The 21024-nt window shown below is 39.0% G+C and overlaps 2 protein-coding genes across 9 annotated transcripts in view; one reads left to right on the forward strand and one right to left on the reverse strand.

Moving 5' to 3' along the window:
• Window positions 1-1232: 1232 nt before the first annotated feature.
• On the reverse strand, window positions 1233-7843 carry LOC111248061 (uncharacterized). 3 transcript variants are annotated; one of them, XM_086983593.1, is made up of 3 exons: window positions 7703-7843; window positions 2268-4278; window positions 1233-1549 (listed from the first exon to the last, which is right to left on the reverse strand). In XM_086983593.1, the coding sequence occupies exons 2-3, from the start codon at window positions 2471-2473 to the stop codon at window positions 1396-1398; spliced, it is 360 nt and encodes a 119-aa protein (XP_086839719.1). In that variant the 5' UTR covers window positions 2474-4278; window positions 7703-7843; the 3' UTR covers window positions 1233-1395. The 3 variants fall into 3 exon arrangements, with proteins under 3 accessions (XP_086839719.1, XP_086839718.1, XP_086839720.1); XM_086983592.1 differs by lacking the exon at window positions 7703-7843 and adding an exon at window positions 7484-7624; XM_086983594.1 differs by lacking the exons at window positions 2268-4278; window positions 7703-7843 and adding an exon at window positions 2102-2260.
• Window positions 7844-8183: 340 nt separating this feature from the next.
• LOC111247328 (dual serine/threonine and tyrosine protein kinase-like) overlaps window positions 8184-21024 on the forward strand; it is a 31087-nt gene continuing 18246 nt past the window's right edge. Inside the window, exon 1 of one of the 6 annotated variants that reach the window (XM_086983577.1) lies at window positions 8184-8323. In XM_086983577.1, the coding sequence (XP_086839703.1) occupies window positions 8281-8323 (43 nt within the window). In that variant the 5' untranslated portion in view covers window positions 8184-8280. Of the gene's footprint in view, window positions 8324-11882; window positions 12213-12249; window positions 12824-13852; window positions 14364-20424; window positions 20444-21024 lie in introns of those variants that run through there. The other 5 variants (XM_022798115.2, XM_022798112.2, XM_086983576.1 and 2 more) reach the window with 5 other exon arrangements.

Below are 21024 nucleotides of genomic sequence, written 5' to 3' on the forward strand. Positions count from 1 at the left end.
ACTGAGCGATTATTAACAGTACAAAACTGCTCTGAGTAAGCCGCTCACACACGTGTACGTATATTCGATTGATCGATTTACGTCGTAGCCCGACAGTTAGTTGATGGACCATAAGCAATTTTTGTTAGAGCTGAAAAAGCACCTGAAGTCTAGCATCGCGTCGAAGAGGTAGTTGTCTCAATCAGGGGCTCTTTCCGTATGTGTATGTAGATCTATTTGCTTTGTACGGCCAACATGCAATGAACCTTGCCGGTATGATGACTAGGCATTCAAGCATTCTAAACCTTCTTCATATTCGTAAACTGTCTAGACTCATATAGTTGTTTCTTATTTTCCAAACCTGACCAAGTGGAAACCGGTGTCGACCACACCGTCTAGGTCTATTTGTGCGCGACTGATAATGTGGGTCATTCATATTCCCCAAACTAGCCGTAAGTTTGGCGCTAATGGTAATCTATCAGCCAGCGCAAAAAAAAGGGGCAAAGGTAGAGAGCAATCGAAGGGCGAAATCCGCTGGTTGGTGCAGTGGTAGGCCAGCAAAAGGCGTAGAAGAGAAAAAGAAACGGGGGGAATCGAGGGTAAGTGGATATATTGTCGAAAGTGTGCGTAGCAAGCCGTTTTGCGGTAAATCAGAAATCGCCAAGTCGAGCCCTTGGCAAGACGTGACTCCTTAGCGGATAAGCGGACACAGGTAAAAGTGCAACGAACCGGTTATGAAGGGAAACCCTAAGAAGCTGAGCATCAGCCAACACCTAGAAAACACCGGTTGCACTCCGTGAACGAATACCTGTAGTGGATTACAGAAAAATCACCTAAACTCGGAAGACTTACAAAGCTGCGTAAAAGAAAACGTGCATTCTGTACTTGGGTCAGGTAACATGAAAGGTGAAAAGCTGCTTGTATAATAAACTGGATTAATTTTCTCACTACGTCGAATTATTTGATATTGTTATCGTTTTATTAGTATCAGGGATATTAAGAATAAGAAATTCCTGTCCTTTGCAAATAAATCTATTTTTCAACTGTATCTCTCGTTGATTTCCTTTTGACGGCAAATCATCAAACGCATAGAGCGCAGCCTTGTAGGACTGCACTAGTTTGACAGGCACCCGGTACAATGAGATTTTTTTAAAAAATAAAAAAAAGAAGTTCTTTAAAATAGAACGCAACGCAACGTTATTCAAATTCGCTAAGCTATTTATACTAGAACCCATAATGAAAACAATGTTAAATGTAAATTATCCTCACTTTGCCGCTTGCCTTATCTGCTTTCTTAGCCATTTTTTTATTTCATTATTAAAACAAACTATCGATCTCACAGTGAAATCGTTTAGCGTTTCGTTTCTAGGTCGAAGATGCTGACCTCATCTTATTTCACAATAGAAGGCCAGCGTCCTACTGGTGCGCACCTCTTCGTTCTCTTGCTTGCTGTTTAGCAGAGGCGGCTGTACCAAACTGTTTTGCAGGCTCAGCTCTCGGCCAGCCTAGGCCAGCCGTCGCATCGTCATCAAAGGCGCTGGTGTGGCAGAAAAACAGAAGTAGGAAAGAACTGAAAAAAGAAGAATTGAGATGAAATTTTCATTGTTAGTTTGAGCGTACCTTCAGCGAGTACTGTATGGTCGGCTTCTTTTTTGGAGACTCTCAATGTCCACCAGTCTCCCCGTTCTCAATCGCACCTCCATCTGTGCTTGAAGCGGTAGACTGTTGGCGGGCCTCCTTTTCGTTTTTTTTTACTTCACCTGCGCCCCCCGAAGTAGCCTTTTCATGATTTTGGAAATCACAAAAATAAGTTTCCAAGCGGAGTTTGACCAACGTTAAACAGTCGGTACTATTCACGTCACATACAGTTATTTATAACTACCTACCTTTGGTACGCTTCTTCTATTGAATGAAGACATGTAAACAATATGACCGCTACTTGTTGATACAGCAGAAAATGCTTTATTCACTTGTTAATTGAAAAGTTAAGCAATTTCACCGAAAATAAAGATCAATTTCCTCTGTCTTTTTGGTCGAAAAAAAGATGACTGAAGGTTCACAGCTGGAACTCTATTGGTATTTAGCTGGCAATCGTCTCCAATTATACTTTAGTTAATCCTACCTGGTGTTTAGGCTATTCGCCATTTAGACTCCAGCTTAAGGGATGCATAGGGTATTATGATGCTTAATAAATCCTTATGCACAGAATGCTTGCACCAGTTGTTCTCTATATCTTCGAATATTTTTCAGATTACTCTTGTATTGAGCACTGCATTGTGTGTACTTACACAAGAAATCTCTGGTCAGTGGCTCCCTGCTGATCTGTGAAGTTCAACGCCAGTAAGCAAACGTAGGATGCACGTCCAATCCCGTTTATCCTTTTTGGCCCTGTAAGATCCCGCATTTCTACTTTCTGTTCAAACAAACGTCCTCTGGCTTTACGCCAGCTGTCCCGACGTCGACGCAGCCTATCAAGATTTGCGACACCCATCATCCTGGCCTCGTTCGCTCAGGGGAGTTGCGAAGGCCATGTGCCGTTGTCGCCAACTTTCACTGGTCCAAACATTCGATATATATGAATGTCTATGTGTGTGTTGTAGACGACACCGTCAACGACGCCGAATTTACTGTACAGGCAAACACATTGTAACACTCGTACTGCTGAAAGACATATTCTGTGGGCGTCCTTTGTACATACACACCAAGTTCGTTTGTATATTTCAGATCACCCTTACAGATCACTGAACGCGTACACGAGACGTCGCATTGTGGGCCACGTTAACTGATGCATGATATGTACTCTAAAAATGCCAATCGAAAGATTCATGTTGCTTGTTTTCATTAAACTATTTTAGAATTAGTGCTACGCGGTCTTCTCATTGTTCATAACGAAGCAATCTATTTGCAACCGTTAACTTGCCACATCACATATAATTGGATATCTTCAAATGATAGGACCGATGAGATGTTCAAACGTCCGCTTTGAATCACTTGGAAACTGCGCTATTATATCAATGTGCCGAAATCATGTATTTGATAGGTAATTTGCTACCAACTGCATGATTTCTTAAGAAGAGCTATAATAGAGACAGTATATGAGGCGAAGACCATGTCAGATACAAGTAATAGTGTACTTAATCTGCGTCCATTTCTTATAACGCTATTTAAATCAAAGTACCCCTCTCACCGTGGCTGCTGTTCTCATTAGCTCACCGTACGTTTTCCGTTATTTGCTTATGTATAGCAAGAACGATTAGCACCAATACCCGCATGCGCAATGGAGCCCGAGCATGCTCTGTACAGTCAACGTAACGCCGAACGTTTTGAGTAGATTTCGCAGTGTTATAAAGTGGGTCGGCTCACAGTTCTATGCAAGTCAAAGGTTTCAACTTTTACGAATAATAGAACCTGCCATTTATCATACTCAGATTTTGGCAGGAAATTTTAAAGTCGTTGCAATTTTTCTATAGCTCTTTACTCTAACGTTTGTTTCTAGTTAATTATTATTCGTACTCAAGTCGCTTGGTAACTAGAGCTGGTGATCGCAGTACGCAATTTAGACGAACGTTTTTTTGCTACGAGAATCCGTGAACTTCGGCAATTACACACAAATGTATGTGTAGCTAGCTCATTTCATCGCGTAATAAGGCGGATGAATAAATTTTCATAAGCAGAGTTTACAGTACGTCTAGTGCAAAATCTATTCGCAATTTCGAAATCGGGCATTGTGTTTTCGACATAGTTGGAGATTTTTTACTACTGCGGACATTCCTCTCAGCAAGTTGTACTCTATTAAATGCCATTCAATAATATTGGAGTTTTTTTTTTTTATTATGGCTCTTATAAACACGTGACGATTATAAATTAATGCTACGATAAAGTGTTTTCACGTAAACAAATTGGCCACTGCGTATGAAAAAGATGGCGCGCAGTCGTTAAGCCAGCCTAGTTAGCTCTCTTAGCTTCTCCTACGATGATTTGTCTTTGATGTCCGAAAGCTTCCGATCATCATCGCACCAGTTATGTTGTCAAATAACTTCACAGATTTAAGTATGAATCATCAGGCAGACCTTCGTCATGTCCATGTTGCTCTTAGGTAAATGGGCAGTTGTCACCAATGTTACCAACACCGTCGTAATCAAAAGTCTCCTGTATCTCCTGTCTTCAACTACCGCGCAATTATCTTGACAGCCGATGCCATCATGATCGAAATCCTTACAGCATCGCCACATGCCTCTTTTCAAGCAACATTTGACCAGGACTCGTGTTAATATCTGCTGAACTGCTCGTGTTAATAAACTGAAAAAGTGATTTATTAGTGTTATTATTAAGTTGATTTCTCCTCTTAACTAACATTTATAAACTTGGTATTAATGAATATTCATTAATTAGAACAACGATACTTAGTTAACATCAATAATGCTACGATTCAAGTAATCCTCCACTTCTTCCATTCGCTGTAGCATCACTCAATATCAAAGCAACACCACGGAAACTTCTTCCATAGACATAACTAGGATATCACTAAACTGTCACCCAAAGACTTCACCAGGCTAGAAAACCGCAATGAAAAGAGAAAAAATAATCAAACATAAAATTCACATCGAGTTTTTTTTTGCTTTGCCTTTAAAAAACAAAAGAGTTTGTCTAGGATATCCGAAATGTGGATCCATAAACCGAAGTTATAAACGCTACTAGCAAAGAACCCTGCCTCGGCTGATAATAATAGACATACCGTGTTCTCGCAACGTTTTTCAATGTTCCAAAATGACAAGGGCGTTAAGTCATTTAAGAAATTCTATAATACCTTCAGTAGAACTCAAATAGAAATAGAAAATAATTATCAGTGTTACTAAATGAAGAGCTGGTGAACGTACATTAAATCAAACGAGATCACCACATACATTCTATCGTAAGTTTGTTTTGTCTGCTACTATGAAGAGCCAATGAATAAGTTTTCTTAAATTTTCTAGGAAGTTCGACGCAGATCCTAAATAATTGTTTAATTAAGAACTCGATCAGATTCAGTGAAGTACGTAATCGTTTGAACGAGATCAGGCGAATGTATTGAGTCGCCGGCTTTAGAAATTGTAACTAATGGTAATTTTTTTTTGCAAACTTTTGCTGATGAACTTTTTCTTTTATCCCTAGTCATTGGTTGATAGCGAAGTACTCCAGGATTTCTTTCAATTGGCTAATTCTCTTCTTCTGTCGTTGTCATATCATTGGTTCTTATGAATTCGTTAGTTATACCACTAAGCGGAAGCAGTTCTGCATTTGATTAATTATGCGCTTGGCACCGGATAATATTATGGTTATTCGGTATACCTCATTGCTAATACGATCGATCATGTCAAATTTTCTCACCACAATCTAAGATTTTTCTTTGGAAATAATAGTAAGAAAAGATTTCCTTATGCCGCGTTAGCGGTTGTTCCCCGAAGACTGATGACTGTTCTTGCCACCCTGTACCAAAGGATTTACCATTACGTTGTCAAATGTGATGTTATCCAGCGCAAACATTGTTTTAGACGATCGTCTGAAGTTCCACTGAACATATTAACTAATACCTAGTGCCTAACTAGTACCTAGTTTGACGGGAGCCTTCTTTAAGATATTTCACAATAATTCTTTTGTTTAAGTGCTTTGAATGAGTAGCTCAAGTGGTTTGAATAAAATTTCGCTTTGATGTTGTCCTTTCCCAAACGTATTTTTGTCAGAGAGGCCGTTGTTGGCAGGATCCGCACTCTAAAAATCGTTTTCAACGGGGACAAATAATAGAAAAAACAGACTTGCTTTAATATCTACACACGAACAATCTGACATATAAACATTTAAATACCAGTCACACTGTAAAGATTATTAGATTAATCAATTCGATGAGGAATTGACGTCTGACATCGTGGAAAACACGTTTCTTGAACAGGTACAAAAGCCAGAATTGCGAATACCCGTCTCACGAATAACGGCTTGTTCAGGACAGTTGGCATCCTGATCCAGACAAACATTTCCGGGTCAGGGGGAACATCGGGGGGTTCAAGTACAAGAAAATTCAAATTTTTTAACGCGGGACTTAACCATCCTATAGAATTGGCAGCAATCCAATCTAGTACACAGATTTACGAATAAGCAAATCTGTGAACTCGAACAAATATCTAATTAACGATACCCAAAGCTATATCGAAGACTTTATTAAGAAGGCCAAGAGTATTCTATTAATTTGCCAATCAAGCCAAACGTACTTCTGAAGTTGCAATGGAAATTAAAGATCTCTTTAAGTCTCATCTCAGTTCAAACCACGCACTATGTTTGAGTACAAGCCGAAGACATCAAAAAGGAACATATGAGTCCAGTGCTGTTGAGCTGTTTAGACGCAAAAACTTCACAGCGGGAAGTACTCTCGTTCCCTAGCAAATTCCCTTCTTTCTGTTGTCTTTGTTTGTTTGATAATATTTGGAGCTGTTTGATAGGAATGGAGACTTATGGCAAATCTACATGACGAGTAGTGTGGTACTAGATTTTTACTATTTTTTTTCTTCCACAAGCAACGCGTCTAGGATATACTTATGCGCATATACTTGATTACCTCTACTGTGGCACATCTTCCACTTCAGCGAAGACCTGTTTAACCCAAATATAAAAGAATCAACCATACGTGCTTGTTTATTTAATCTAAGACTTCGTTGTCCAAGGAAGCTTATTAATATGCGTATCAAATGGCACGTGCAGCATGCTTCTTCCTTAGCGATAATGTTCTTCTTTGAAGGATCTTTGTTTCCTGCGTCGTTCCTATTTTTTGGCTTCATATTATTTATGCTTAGAGCCCGTTGGCGATATTTTTGAATTTGTGCCGATAGCTATAGCTTATAGAAAAAAAAAAAGCTTCGTTTAGTTTGTGGTTGAATAAGTTAGGAAAATGCCTATTAGGTTTTTTAACGCTCAACATTTTTCTTAAACCTAAGAGAAGTCAACGTGCAAATTCTCTCCCGTTCCAATGTCAAACAGATTACCCCACGGTAGGCTAGGAAATGTGCCACTTTATCAATGAACTATGTGTTACCTTCTAAATAGCTCTTTCCAAAAAAATCATGCCAAATTGGAATCATGAAAACACACAGTATGCCACAATTACACTTGTGTATACTTCTGTATTTAGCCATAAAATCAATGTCCTATCCCAGTAGCCCTAGTCTCCATGTTTCGAGTTTTGCACCTGGGATCGCCGTTCCATCAGACAGCTGGCTAGCTTCCAGCATAAAACGAACAGCGTGTCCGGGCTCGAACTTGAACCTAAACCACGTGTTCATTACGAAGTTATTACGGGGACCCACGTACTCACCTAGTTTCAAGCAACTATTGCCAATGTGTGGCAGCACGATGGGCATCACGCCTTATTCCAACGCTGTTATGCTACTGCACTTGAGAGTAAGAAAATTGTTATTGTTGTCGCTTTTCTATTAATACGGCTTACTTCAAGGACATTGTGCCCAAGAGATCATCTTACCTATTTATCTTCTCTATCGTGTCACAGTAATTTCTTCCAGAGCACGCGCTTAATGACGTTACCAGATGGTGACAGTTTTAGGCAATGATAAGACCCGAATTAAAACACTGCGCTAAATAGCCATTGATGCTACTTAGATCTACACCTTCGTAGGTGACTGTTACAAAACGTGAACACATAGTAGAATGAACAAAATATCGCTTAATTAATCGTCCTTACATTATGATTAATATTATATCATGCCCTCTAAGTCGGTTAGCTGGCGAAGGAGTTTCGATTGACCTTTGTCATCCCTTTCAGGCGTCAGTGCTTCGCTGGTCACAGCTGTCGCGATCGCTGCATAACACGCCAACCTGTATATGTATAGCACCTGTTTGCAACATATGTTCGATATGCGCTGTCTATCATTAGTCTGTCTGGCTCGTACCGCTATTACTGATGGCTAACTACGGCAACGGTAGCTCGCTACTGCTGTAAACAACCTGTTTCAATAACGAGCTACGCCGCCCGCGCTGTCGTCTGCTATCCCCATCCACTAGTCCGTGTGTCGAACGATCAGCTGAGAAAGTTGAATTTTTTTTTTCGATTGGCTGCCTGGTGGATGTTGGTGCAATTGTATTTTCGTGGGCTCCTTTGGCTCCCTGTGGATGCGTGTCAGATGTGTACATTTCTTGCCTTCGTGTACAGCCCGTCGGAGAGACTTATCTCTAAAAAGGACAAAGTTTAGCTGAACTATTCTTTATCGGGCGAAGATACTTGTTGTTCCAACAACCAACAATAGGTGTTCCAACAAGACGATGTACGAAGGACATATTCTGGATGTTGACAGCATGCGGCCTCGTGAGTGTTCGATATCATTCATTTGCTTATTATATAATAATAAGTGGCAGTAGTAATGATGACAACTATGAAAGAAGAACACCATCAGCCCGAAGCTGTAGACAACAGCGCCGATACTCCTTTAACTGGATAAATATCATCAAAAAAAACTCAATGTTATAATAATAGTTAACCTATAATTTGTTGTTCACATGTAAATATGTTGAGCGTTTGTTGATTCATCGGACACCTGACAAAAGAGCTTCATGCATCTATCTGTCAAGCAACCACATCTTCAATAAACCTGGCGGGCTCAAATGAAACGTTCAATATGCACACAGCAAATTGTCATTATTTTTGTAAGATCCCTAATATCTTCTTAAACGTTTACCCGGCTGGCTACCATGAGTTAATTTGAAATAACTTTTTCAATTAGTTCCGAATCCAGGCAGAGAAGTGTGTGGGGTTCAGGTTTTGCTGGTCGAGGGTCCGACAAGATTAGTGTTGTAGTCCAGATTTCTTAGCAGCAAAGTGAGCTAGTATTCATAATGCAGCATTAGTCCTTAACCTTCTTAGGAAAGGCGAATCATAACGCGAATGCGGGCGGGCTCGCTCAGTCGCTTCGTTTGGCTTCATGGCAGAGAAGTCGATGCTCTTGCATATTATGCTATGGGTTGGCCTAGGTGTTTTTCACGTTCGATAGTGAAACCAGATAACTGGGTCTCGTAATGAATCTACGCCGGGATTCGAACCTAGACTACCATATGTCTCTAACTTAATAGGTACCGACTGCGCTATCACATGAACACCTGTTCGCAGCCTATATCGTAGGTAACTTACATCTTCATGTGATCACTGATTAGGCAATCAAATTTAAGTGTGAATCAAAGTGACAAGTGATGAATTGAGCAATTTTGTTGAAGTCATTGGTAAGTTCGATAATTCAATAATATATTAAATTGTTAGAGCAGCGGTTTTGCTAGAGACGTGCTAGCTTGTGTGGTAGCTGAAGAAATTTCAACGGACTGTCGATTGGAACAAGCATCAAAAATAGAAATCGATATCAATAGTAGTGTGCGCAACTATCGCACAGTTGTTCAACCACTGAGTTCCTGGCCCTTATCCTGGAAAGCATATACAAATGGTCCTTGAAAAATTTTCTTTCAATTTTCGCGACAAGGCACTGAACATACGAGATGGAACGGTTTATCAACTAATTGCTTATATCGAACCTTTTAGTGTTGATCGTCCTTCCGTTATGCTTGGCTTACTTTACAATATGCCTTGATTTGTAGCGGCGTTTCTGTTAACTCATAATATCTACGGGGAAAGCTGATTCGAGGGGGACGTGCTATGCAAGTTCCTTAAAAGCAATAAATCTGCGCAAAGGATAGCACATTTGTGTGAGGGAAAAATAAACGCATTATAGTATGGACGGGCCGTAGTTCAATTCATTAATTTTAATTCACTGTCGTGTTTTTAGTAATTCAAAGATCATATCTATTCACAAAATGTACTTCCTTATTGATATGTTATACTTGTTCTTTAATAATTTATTAACACTAGAAAGCGTTGTTTCCATGGGTATATACGTTTTTAGTCAACTACATAGTGCTGGTATATATATATATATATAAGCTGAATCAAAATTTAAAGTTTACTATTTGCCGCTAAAAATTTTAGACTTTCATCTAGCGACAGCTAAGCTGGTAAGATGACTACATTTTAAAATTAGTTAGAATATAACGTTTCTTGTGTTTGGCAACTGCGTTATCAAAAAACTATCCTAAACGGAGCGTTCCGTTATACACATAAGGTGTCCTATTGAATTTATCGACGTGAGATTCTAGTAATTAGTATGCCTCTCTCAATTGAGAAATGCGCTGTATTTCATGTACGACTTTGCCATCCTTTTCAAAATTTTACATTGTACTGAAATGTGGGCTGATCGACTAGCAGTGATGTCTCGGATATTCTTTGTTAAGAATAACCTACGTCAAACTGTTCCAAAGTGGTATATTGATGACGAAAAACCTACGTGTATGCCTACGGTATTGCCTAGCAGTGAGCGTACTGAGACTATTTACCGAAGGATCAAATTTGTATTTAGTGGAATGAAACGTAATGAGAGATAGTGCTAACATTTGTTAAAGGATAGAGTTGTAAATAGTTATAAGACACATCGAATCTTTTGACCTTTGACTTTTGACAATCAAGTGTGTAATAAAGCTCTGCTGTAAGAATCTCTGCTGGTAAAATAACGTATTGTTTTTAGATATAAGCGTTTTAGTAAGAGTGTATTGTCTATTTTTGTTTACGCCAGCAAAATTTTCGCTCGTCCACACCGACTACTCACAAGTTCGTTCTACGTACCCAAACTAATCGCCTTAAGTCGGGTGTAGTTCCAATATTTTTTTTTAATCTATATTTTCTATTTCGTAAAATATGGCTAGAGCATTTATTATTATTAGCACTTTTTAAGTTGCGGCTTCGTATGTACATACGTTCAGCGACATAAGAACAGGGTTACCGTACATTGTTTTAGCTACTGATGCGCTTTTTAATGGATCTTACTCATCTTGAATATCAACGTTGTATGTAAGTCACAGCTCAATGGCTAATTTCTAGAACCTTAGACTAAACATCCGTACGTAGCACCCTATTTTAAATGTGGCTATGTGTATTAGATCCCGATGATTGTAGATGTACTCTGTATAGGACAAATTCTTCGAACATATATAAGGAGCACCAGCAAACGACGTTACGTTTTAAAGCACTCATGTTATTGCTTACGTTCACGTTTTTGAAAAGGTAGACGAGATTGAAGACGATCAAGTAGGTTTAAACAGTAGGTGACGCGACTTCTTTATATCTCTCAGAATAATATGCTGCCAATGACTATTGATCTGTTAATGGCAGCAGAAACTAAAACTACTTTAACTGAAAGAACAAAGCCTATTCTTATCGTCGGTAAATTGATCTTTACAATAGGTATTGCATATGTGTCACTTACTTAAAAATTAGGCCACCTGTACGATTTTAAATCTCTCCTACCTGCACACGCATCTATTCTCTTTGGATTTAGAATGATAAGCACAATAAAGAAGAATCTTATATATTGAACTGGTCGGAGCTTTATCCGGAAATCGTCATTTTATCGCTTGGAAGATCATTCGCGCAAAAGAGAATATATTGGAAGGGTATTCTGATGAGTTTACCTAATGGGAAATGAAACTAATAGAAGGTCTTCGGTACAGAATGTTATCCGCAGTTATATTGTTCCTTTTGGGAAAGAGTAATTCCCGTAACCGAATGTACGTGCCTACAGTGAAATTGATCTCCGCTATATTTTGTTTTTCCGGAAGTTTTTCCTGCGATCCTTCTGATTTTTTCGTTTCGATCGACCGCCTTGCTTATTTCTGGTTTGATAGCAACTAACAGTTACCGAGTTCTACAGTTGTACGATATATCACTGGGCGCAACCATAACGCTAGTACTATAGTGGTTAGTATTATCATCGGAATTATTATTACCTGTCTATAATTTTCAGGTGGATTGGCCTAACTCGCGGAAAGGTCTACTCACTCTCTAGTTGTTCACGTATGTCTATGCAAATAGCGTGAATATAAATCATTTTAAATCCTTAAATCGTCAGCGATAGCAGTTATCTCCGAGTGTCTGCATACGGAGCTTAGCTCTTTTGATGTATCTAAGCCTGGCCATCTATGTGAGGCCTACCTGCTACCCTGATTGTGTACCCTGTGCTTATGAATAGCAGCCTGACCATAACGCTAGCGGTTTCCTGTTTCAAGACTTGATCGAGCGATATTTTGCTTGTGACTATGAAAAAGGTTATCTTTGTCAGTATGCTTCCCATCTAATGGCCCAGCAACAACAACAACGGCCCCAGGTATGATCAAATAGCAGCTGAAACCCCAAAAACAAAAGTATCGGGAATATATCGATAGATACCGCTGATGGGTCTGCTAGTTAGGGGAAAACCAGTGTGTATTCGTGTGCTGATCGTGGAGTTTCAACTGGAGTTGCAGCTGCTAGTAGTTCTGAGAGCTGAAATGTTGTCCGGAAGCGGAGGACAAAACGTGAACCCTATTGTTGTTACTATTATGTAAACGCTAATGTTAAAGTGCTGGTGATCGTTGTAAAATTTATTATATGCACGGTGACGTAAATGTCTGATACAAGAAGGCAGGCGCACATAGTGAACTTAGTGAATAAGACAAGAATACCCTTTTTTTTATTCGTCCAAGGATTGATAAGGGACCATTGAAACATAATTGAGCTCAAGCAGGGCCCCACCAGGAGGTGGAGAAGCGTTCCATCTAGACTGACTATAGATTTTCGTAGACTTTACCTCCATATCCATCGTGAATCGTGCAACGTTCAAAGCTTGAATGTAAAAACCTCAGTTGATTTCTAGTTCGCCCTATTTAAATTCTGAGTAGTTAACTTTGAAGCTCGCGGGCGACAAGATGCCGGCATTTCCCCGCTACATTCCTCCAGGTATGCAGTTTGTTAAGCATTTTAATAACACAGCAAGAACAGGCAATAAATATTGGACTACTTTATCCATTGCTATTTCATCCATGTTTTTTCGTTATTCGGCTTTGTCTGTAACTAACACGGCGCGTTTGGGGCTAATGCACTGAAGAAAAAAAACTAACGTTTTTAATTATTTTCATTACGTCTTCCTCCGATTGGCAGCCTCTTTACGTTGGACGGGACAAAAGTAAATCTGCTTTAAAGCAGCGTGCTAAGGCTTAAATAATGTAACCTAACAGGAAAAACTATTGCACATCGTTAAATGTGAAGTTAAACTGTGAGTCCTGATCTTGCATTCTCTGACCGATGCGTACGGATGAGTTTGGTCAACTTCAATAACGATGTAATGTAGTTTTTTGTGGGAACCCATGTTTAATATAATCAATCATTTGGCACTAAGTTTGCTCGCCCTGGTAAGTGTTCTTCGTGAAGACTTAATTGCGCACTTGCCACATTCAGCCATACTATGAAAGCATACGAGGATGGTGCTAATTATCTATTAGGATAATGTGGCCGAAAACGACTAATTCAAATAGATACATGCGTGAGTTACGAAACTTAACTACAAAAACGGGTGACATGAACAGTTGGCAATTCTGCAAACGCTTATTAAACCATTTGTTTGCATTGTACACCTAATTTTTGTTCGTTCATAAATCTGAATAATTTCAACTCAACAAAAGATGTGTTGTTTGTACATCTTGTATTAGGTGAATGTTGTTCGTCCTTTGGAAGATAAAAAGCGAGGCTAAATAATACAATATACCCGGTAGGCTTCCACTCAGACGCACGGTTTCTATGGGAAATTGCGATTAGTTTGGTCGGACTACCCTCTCCCCAAGCCTTTCTTCGATGCCTACAGTTGACAGCAGTTACGTATCGGCCATTGCCGTTCGATTCTAGTCTGGTCGAGATAACACCATGAAAGCTGTAAGGGAACAGCTGTCTATTTTCGCCTAGTGCTCTCTTTGTCCATTCCAGCAGCCACTGCAGGCAGCTACAAATAGGCTTATCGATATAGAGACGGCTCCCGACATTACGCGCTGACTCATATATGTCAGTCTCTAGCCGAAACACACAAGGACATACATTCAGGACCTACAATTCATCTAGGCGAATAGTTTAATTGTCAGTTCTACGACAGAAATCCCAATAGCTGTATTCAGTCAAATCTTCAGCTGATGAAGTACTGGCCGAGGCTTTTTAACCATTCGGCCCTGCTCAACTGAAGCTGCCTGGAACGGACACAGTCGTTAACCAACTGTAGGCGAAACGAACGAAGGCCTTAATCTATGTATACAAAAGTGCACGATCAAGCTATGTGGCGCGGTGAGCGGACCTTGTGACTGTTAAATGGTAGTCGTCATTTGATAATAAAGGAGATACGAGAGTAGCATAGTGCATAGTTAAAATAAATCCACATCAAGGCAGAATTAACTAAGAAATTAAATGAGGACCAATTCTCCTTATAGTAAAGGAAACGACTTCATGATGCTTGAAAGTAAGTTGATTTTGGAATAGATGCTTTGCAGTAGTGTTTTTAATTATAGAGCCAACTGCAAATCGTGACAAAGCGCGCTCGTAGCAATAATATCTGAGGGAAGCAGCTCGTGATGTTTCACATAATTGTCTCAGATAAAATACAAGAAGTTGTTTGTTGGGTACTGCTTTCCGGCACAGGTATCATCGAATATAAACTCTTTCGGGCGCTATCATTTAAAAATCTAGTTCGAAAGTAAAAAATAAAGAAACTATGACACTCGTAAACAGGTCGAAGATTATCTAAGACGACGGAAAAAAGTGCAGGATAAATAATGGCTATGGGACATATGTATTATTGCGTGCATTACTCTACCCCATTTTGCCCCATAAACTGTCCTGCATATAAACGAACCCCTGATATTGGCAAAGATCCATCAACTAACTCGTCCTTCGGGTTGGTTCAAGAAAAAGGAGTAAGCTTTCCAGATCGCTATTATATTATTTACGAAACACAAATAGGAATCTATAAGTTTATTTGTTAGGATTATTTACCCATAAATACGTAAGGCCAGACTGTTAGCAAACGTATGGTATGTTAGACGATTCTGACTATTTTTTTCTACGTCGTCCAACGTTGAAAGCTACTGAAGAAACCATCCAGACGAGGCAGTGATTTGGAAGTTTCCGACGGAAGCCTTTCAATCGTTTAACTATCTAATGTACCTATCTCAGAACTAGAATTGTTGAATTGGATTCATCTCCTTTGAAGACAACTATATCGACGATTCCCGTTTAATTCATCAACGGTATAATGTTTTTAAAGTATTGTCCCAGACGTTCCGAGCAGACTTTTGGCTCTAAAGTAAAGCAGGTCATCTTTCTATTCTGCTTACTCCCGCAGAACAATATAGATTGGCTTTGTCTCAAAGCCAGAGTTATTTTAGTCATCTAAGTACACCGAATATACTGTACTGATGTATTTGTTTATATATACATATATAGGAAGGCGCTAAATTGAACATTTTTCTTATGCTTTGTTTTTAGACCGGCATCTAAAAAAGACAAAAACAGATTTCTTAAAGAAATGGTCAGCATGTACTAGAACTGTCATTCTTAATAGCTACGTTTATTCAATATAATTAGTATTTAGTAACCAAAAAATTCAGAAAGGGCAAAATAGCTCAAAAAGCTTAATCATTGGAGCCCGTCTAAAGAACCCAATCTGTAATTAATATCATCCTTTCAAAAACGGCGAATATTTTTTGTATCAAAAGGTTAGATGTATGAAAGGTAGGTTTTCAAACAGTTTTGATTAATTTTCAAGGTATTCAAGCCCCATGGAAAATTTTCAGCTTACTTCGTAGAAATCTCCTTCAGATTTTAAAGAAGCCTCATGCGAACCGGCAATATAGTATAACATCGATTTCGGGCAAAGTTTTTAGTCCTCGTTGAGAGTAATAGCCGATCTTCGCTCAGATTTCGAGAATGACGCATGATAACTTTGTTATTTTTTTTAGATAAGACGTTCGTCCAATACGAGATATAGCGGAAAAATGCATGCCTGTTAAGATGCCCGGCCTGATAAAGTTCTCGAAAACTTTAACGTTCTACTACTACTAAACTAATACATAGTGAGCAGTTATTTGGGCAATTTGCGCATATCTATTTCTGTTAGCTAATGTGAGCTTATCGTTCGAAACGAACCATTTCTAATGGAGATGAGCAGATCGGAATCTCATGAAAATTGTACGCGTCCTAGTGATTTTATGTAACTGGAATACTGATGGCGACTAAAAAATAGTAGTCTCAGAGTAACAAAGCTCCTAATGACACAAATGTCTCGAATGGTTCTCGCATATAATCGTTGTTTTGTCCGGCTGATTTACATACTTCTACTATTTTTAAGGGAGCGTAAAATTGAGGTTCATCATACAATTAAGGTAATTAGTTACCAAAGAATAAAAGCAACCGAGCAGTTTCAGCGAAACTGGCGTTTGTTTTTTAACATTACGTTCAATAGGTCCTCGATGTGCGAGGTACACGGTCTCGCCTACTATACTTCTTTAGTCTCCGACGAGGACGCTTTGATTTTTTACGACCTCTTCGTGCTTTGTCCAGTCTTTTTTGAAGATCTAAACGCAAGATAAGATTTTCAAGATTAAAAAATATCGTTGTGATCGATGCGCTTAACTTTCTGAAATCTACCACGCATCAGCTATCACCGCGGCTATAATATTGGGTACTTGCAGGTATGAATGAGCCCAATCACTCTACCGTATTGAGTCAGATCAGTCTCTGAATGTATGTGTCATTCTAGATACGATCTTTGATCTCAATTGAAAAAGGTTAGGAACAGAAGATGCTTTCATTTTCCTGTGTTTTTTTATGCTTCCCCATGCCTGTCCATCTCCCTCTTACGGAAATATTGACAGGATTACTGCCTACTCAGTAAAAAGTAACAACGTTCAAAAGAGTACGTTGGCGAAAGGAAGACAAGTAAGAGTCGTGTGGGTGTTTATTGTTGTTAGAGTTATTTAGTCTGCCGTCAGCTTAATTTATACACATTGAGTGTTTTTACTTACTCCAGTATTGTAGTTGAAAACAATTGCGTTATTCTAGAATTTTTCATAGAGAAAAGCCTTGACATTTATCAGGACATATCCTTAGCGATTTCTAAACTTTACTACTCAAAGGAACACCGTAGAGCTGGAAAGAACCGGTTCCTTTTTATTGATGTAAATGGTAACCGTTGTCAGCAAATTATCAGCGGTAAACAACGCCATAAGTGATGTCAAGGTTTTGCGTATAATCCTTCAGTGTGTTGTCAGTGTGGTAAGCTAAAAACGAAGAAGAGTTTAATGCGTTTGTAAATTAAGCATACAACATTGATAACAGTAATAACTACGTAAAGGATTTCCGTGTCAGAAAGGCTAGGTCAAGTTCTTTCATGTAAAGTTTATATTTCTTCGGTTACATATTTCTGTTCTTGATGGTCTCGATAATCTAATTAATCGAAAGGGGCAATATGATTCGATGTATATATATATATATATATATGTTGTCGTACTTTTTCCCGTTGGCAATTGGCAAAATTTATGGGGAAATTCACGTTACTACAAGGATTGGCTAGAAGGCAAACGTGGACACGTTTCTAACTTCCGTACAGACAAATCTACTTCAGTTTACGTACATGCTGCTACCGCAGAGAATACATTAACACGATTTGCCAATTCAAAGGTGCAATTAAGTCCGTTAATAGTTTTAGTATTATGAAAATTGACGAAACGCTTTATTTTATTCGTTATATAATGTGAACTACGAGATTAAAAACGTAAATGGCAGTACTGACGTTGTGGCCACCGAGCTTTTATTGAAATCAGGTTTTCAATTGAAACCATATAAAATCATCACCCGTCAGTAGAAAACTGCTCCGTCAAATTTACTCTGCCAAATGAAGTTTATTGTCTGAGTAGTGGACAGTTATGGCTTTACTGAACTTTTGACCATCATGTCCAGCCCTGCCCTGTTTTTGGTAAACGCGTTTTAGTTTACGTAGCAAAAGGCTAGACGATTCAGCTTCGGCGACGGACACTCACAGTACCATACACTATGCGATGAGAAGGCTAAGCCTTTCGTTGAAATATAGCGAATGTCGCTGATTCTAAATCATTTGCCTAATAAACTAAATTAGATTATCGACCCAAATTAGGTCAAACCTAAAGGCCACATCAACCTTTCTAGCTTATACCTAAGAAAATATCATGCAGTAGCATAGCTTGTTGCGGTCAGTCCACCGTTTCCGATTGTGGCTAGGAGAAAAATTATCTGTGATTCAAGTGTACGATCACTAACAGTTAGCGATCACATTGAGTCAAGTCTTCTTTATTTCGAATGAAGTGGAAGTTCCTAGAAACCAACAGTTTGCCTTCGAACTTTTTTACGGAAGCTTGAAAAGAGTCGAAATTGAAAAAAATGGCAGTATGAGAATGACTTCTAAGAAATAGAAAAAGTACTTCGTGACTGGGCATCTTTTTTGATGTTCAGTGATTGTAAACTCTACTGCAGGCCTCTTTCAGTTCCTGGCTGTAACAGACACGAGCAACAGTGGTTAAATTTCCGTAGAAATAAATGTTTGCCTAGTGATAAATTCATTGAAATATGAATTTGTTCAGAGTTGTTGTTGGTTTTCGCTATTCATTTATTTAGTGCCGGAGGATAGGTTCACCTCAAGCCTTATAGGTTATGAGAGAAGCAAAAAACGGAAGAAATTGGCTTGATAAGTTTAGCATCGCATGCGGGGCAGTCACAGTTAGCGTAGTTGAATAGCTCTTTGTTTTCCCGCGTAGTTTCTTTCTCTTCAAAGGACGATAATAGAAGGTAAAGGGAAAAGCCAGCAACGCAGGGTATGCACGTAGAGTTTTGGACATGGCCACCCGGTCACGTTTGACATGTCCGTCTAATCTGGGTACTCCAATTTGTTTGTTGCGCCGAGTAGCATCCAGGCCGTTGACTTCATACAGATGCATATAACAGAAATGAAAAAATGATTCATCTAACAAGAAACAAATAGAATATTATTTGTACTATAGCAGAAAAAAGTTTCTATATTACGTTTCTACATTATGTAGGAAATGTAAGACTTTACAGGATTGTAGAATGTAATGCATACATAGAGGAAATGAGTCATAACACAACCGAAACAATTATAGCAGATACTGAGAGCATGGAAATATTGATCATTATTGAATTAGTTATGGTATAAAATGTTTTTTCCTAACCGTTTCAGGTTAATTGCTCTTTAAAATCGATATCAGTTATTTAAAGTAGCTATGCAAGGTTGAAGGCTATTAAAAATATACTTGTAATCTATTTTGACCTAGATGACCATAATGAAGCCGAGAATGACGCTTGTACAAGGATCAAAAATGTACTTCATGAAGAAACAACAAAAGATTCGATTATAGAATGAACGTTGCAGTTTAAATTTGGCAAGGCAAACAACAACGGGGCCGTGCGATAAGAGCTAAATTGGTCAGCAAATATCGCGTCGCTTTTTTCACCTTGGTCGTGTCTCATAGCGTCGGTTACGAGCTCGTCGTCGTGGCGACTTCAAGGCGACACAAGCGCTAGAGTAATCGTACGCAGTCCCATCTGATGTCTAACATTAGAAACGGTCGCATCACTGGCAAGAGCTTCACATAGACGACCAGCGCTGAATTATACTGGCGTTCGTTAGACCATTTTATCCCACTTAAATCGATGAGGATTAAAGAGACATTAGTGGCCCAAATAATATGCTAGATATACTTCTTATAAACTGGGGGTTTCGTAGTCGCCCATATTGTTTACGGTCTGCTCAAGCGATCAGAATATCAATTGGAGGAAGAAATTGACTTTTGTAATCTAGTGAAATCATAAAAAACACTCAATTTATTCTTTATGGCTTTACTAGATTGCTATTATTATTATTAATTATAAATATTTAGTAAGAAAGTTAGTAGAAAGATAAAGTAATGTAATTTATTTACTTTACTTATTGATAACCTGGATACAGACAGGTCAGGACAGTTCCGATTGCACCTGGTTTTGTCTGAAAACTAATGGTACTTTGTTCCAACCGAAAAAAAGTCACTTGGCGAATCCATTGTATCCCTTTCGTTGCCGCGATTGCAATATACCAAGCTCTTATTTTACACCTGCGACAGTCTTTTCTGTATTTTCCGTTTAATATCAACATCTTTTCTCTAAACGAGTATCGTTTTGGCAAATCGCGTTTTGTTTGAGGTCCACCAGCTGTTTTATTTACGTGAATCGTGTTTCTTTTTCTAACTCACTGCATCTAATAGCGATCCACACTATCGTTGCCCGTAAATCTAATCTTTGCAAAATCTGTTAACTAGTCATCTACTCCCTTTCAGATGTACTTTTTCTTCTGTATCTTGCCGAACCCTTTCCAACACCTCCGTTACTCTCAGCAGAGTAAGTCGACAGGGGAACATGATGAAGCTACTATCTCAATATTTTGGGGTGCTAACAAACCTCGCCGACGATGTGGCGCCTTTGATTGTACGCGGGCGACATTTTCCAGAATGGACATGGGTACGATAGGATTTGCTGACATGTCTAGACAGGTTTTTCTTGTCGATAAATGCAGGTACTATGCTAACCAGTCTAAGTGCGCAGCTCTTACAATTGACTAGCTCACAATAAAAGCAGGAAGTCTTACTAATTAGTTGCAAAATTATAGTTGAAAAAGCGATAGAAATTGCAGGCGCCCATGGTACGACTGTTTAGCCAAACCAACAGAAACTACTAGTTTTGAGAGTGCTTTGCCTCTACTTCTATAGATTTTCATAAGGAGGAACAGAAAGACAATCTTTTACTATTTTCTTCGAATTAGATTTTACTTCCAGAAACTGCTGTCTGTTCATTATGACAAGACAACGCGTTCAGCCGTATGCTTTGTCTGATCATACATACAAACTTGCACATTTGCCGTTAGTCTAGTTGGTGATACCAGCATACACGGGGACTATGGTATTAGTAGACAAATGAACATCGGCTTTTCTGGAAGGTAATCCATAGCAAAGTGAGTACGTAGGCATGTGCTCTTAAGGGTTTTCTCTTTCCGACTTATTTCCTGTTCAGTCCTGGTAGCGCGAGCACGCACGCATAACTTT

This window comes from Varroa destructor, unplaced genomic scaffold (assembly GCF_002443255.2).
Source record: "Varroa destructor unplaced genomic scaffold, Vdes_3.0 BEIS01000003.1, whole genome shotgun sequence".
Classification (NCBI taxonomy): domain Eukaryota; kingdom Metazoa; phylum Arthropoda; class Arachnida; order Mesostigmata; family Varroidae; genus Varroa; species Varroa destructor.

Bases quoted from the DNA above. Each gene is read 5' to 3' on its own strand.
- LOC111248061 (XM_086983593.1), bottom strand. From the start codon at position 2,473: ATGATGGGTGTCGCAAATCTTGATAGGCTGCGTCGACGTCGGGACAGC. The intron at 1,550-2,267 runs GTAAGTACACAC...TTCTTTTTTCAG, and splicing joins ACTGACCAGAGATTTCTTGT to TTCTTTCCTACTTCTGTTTT.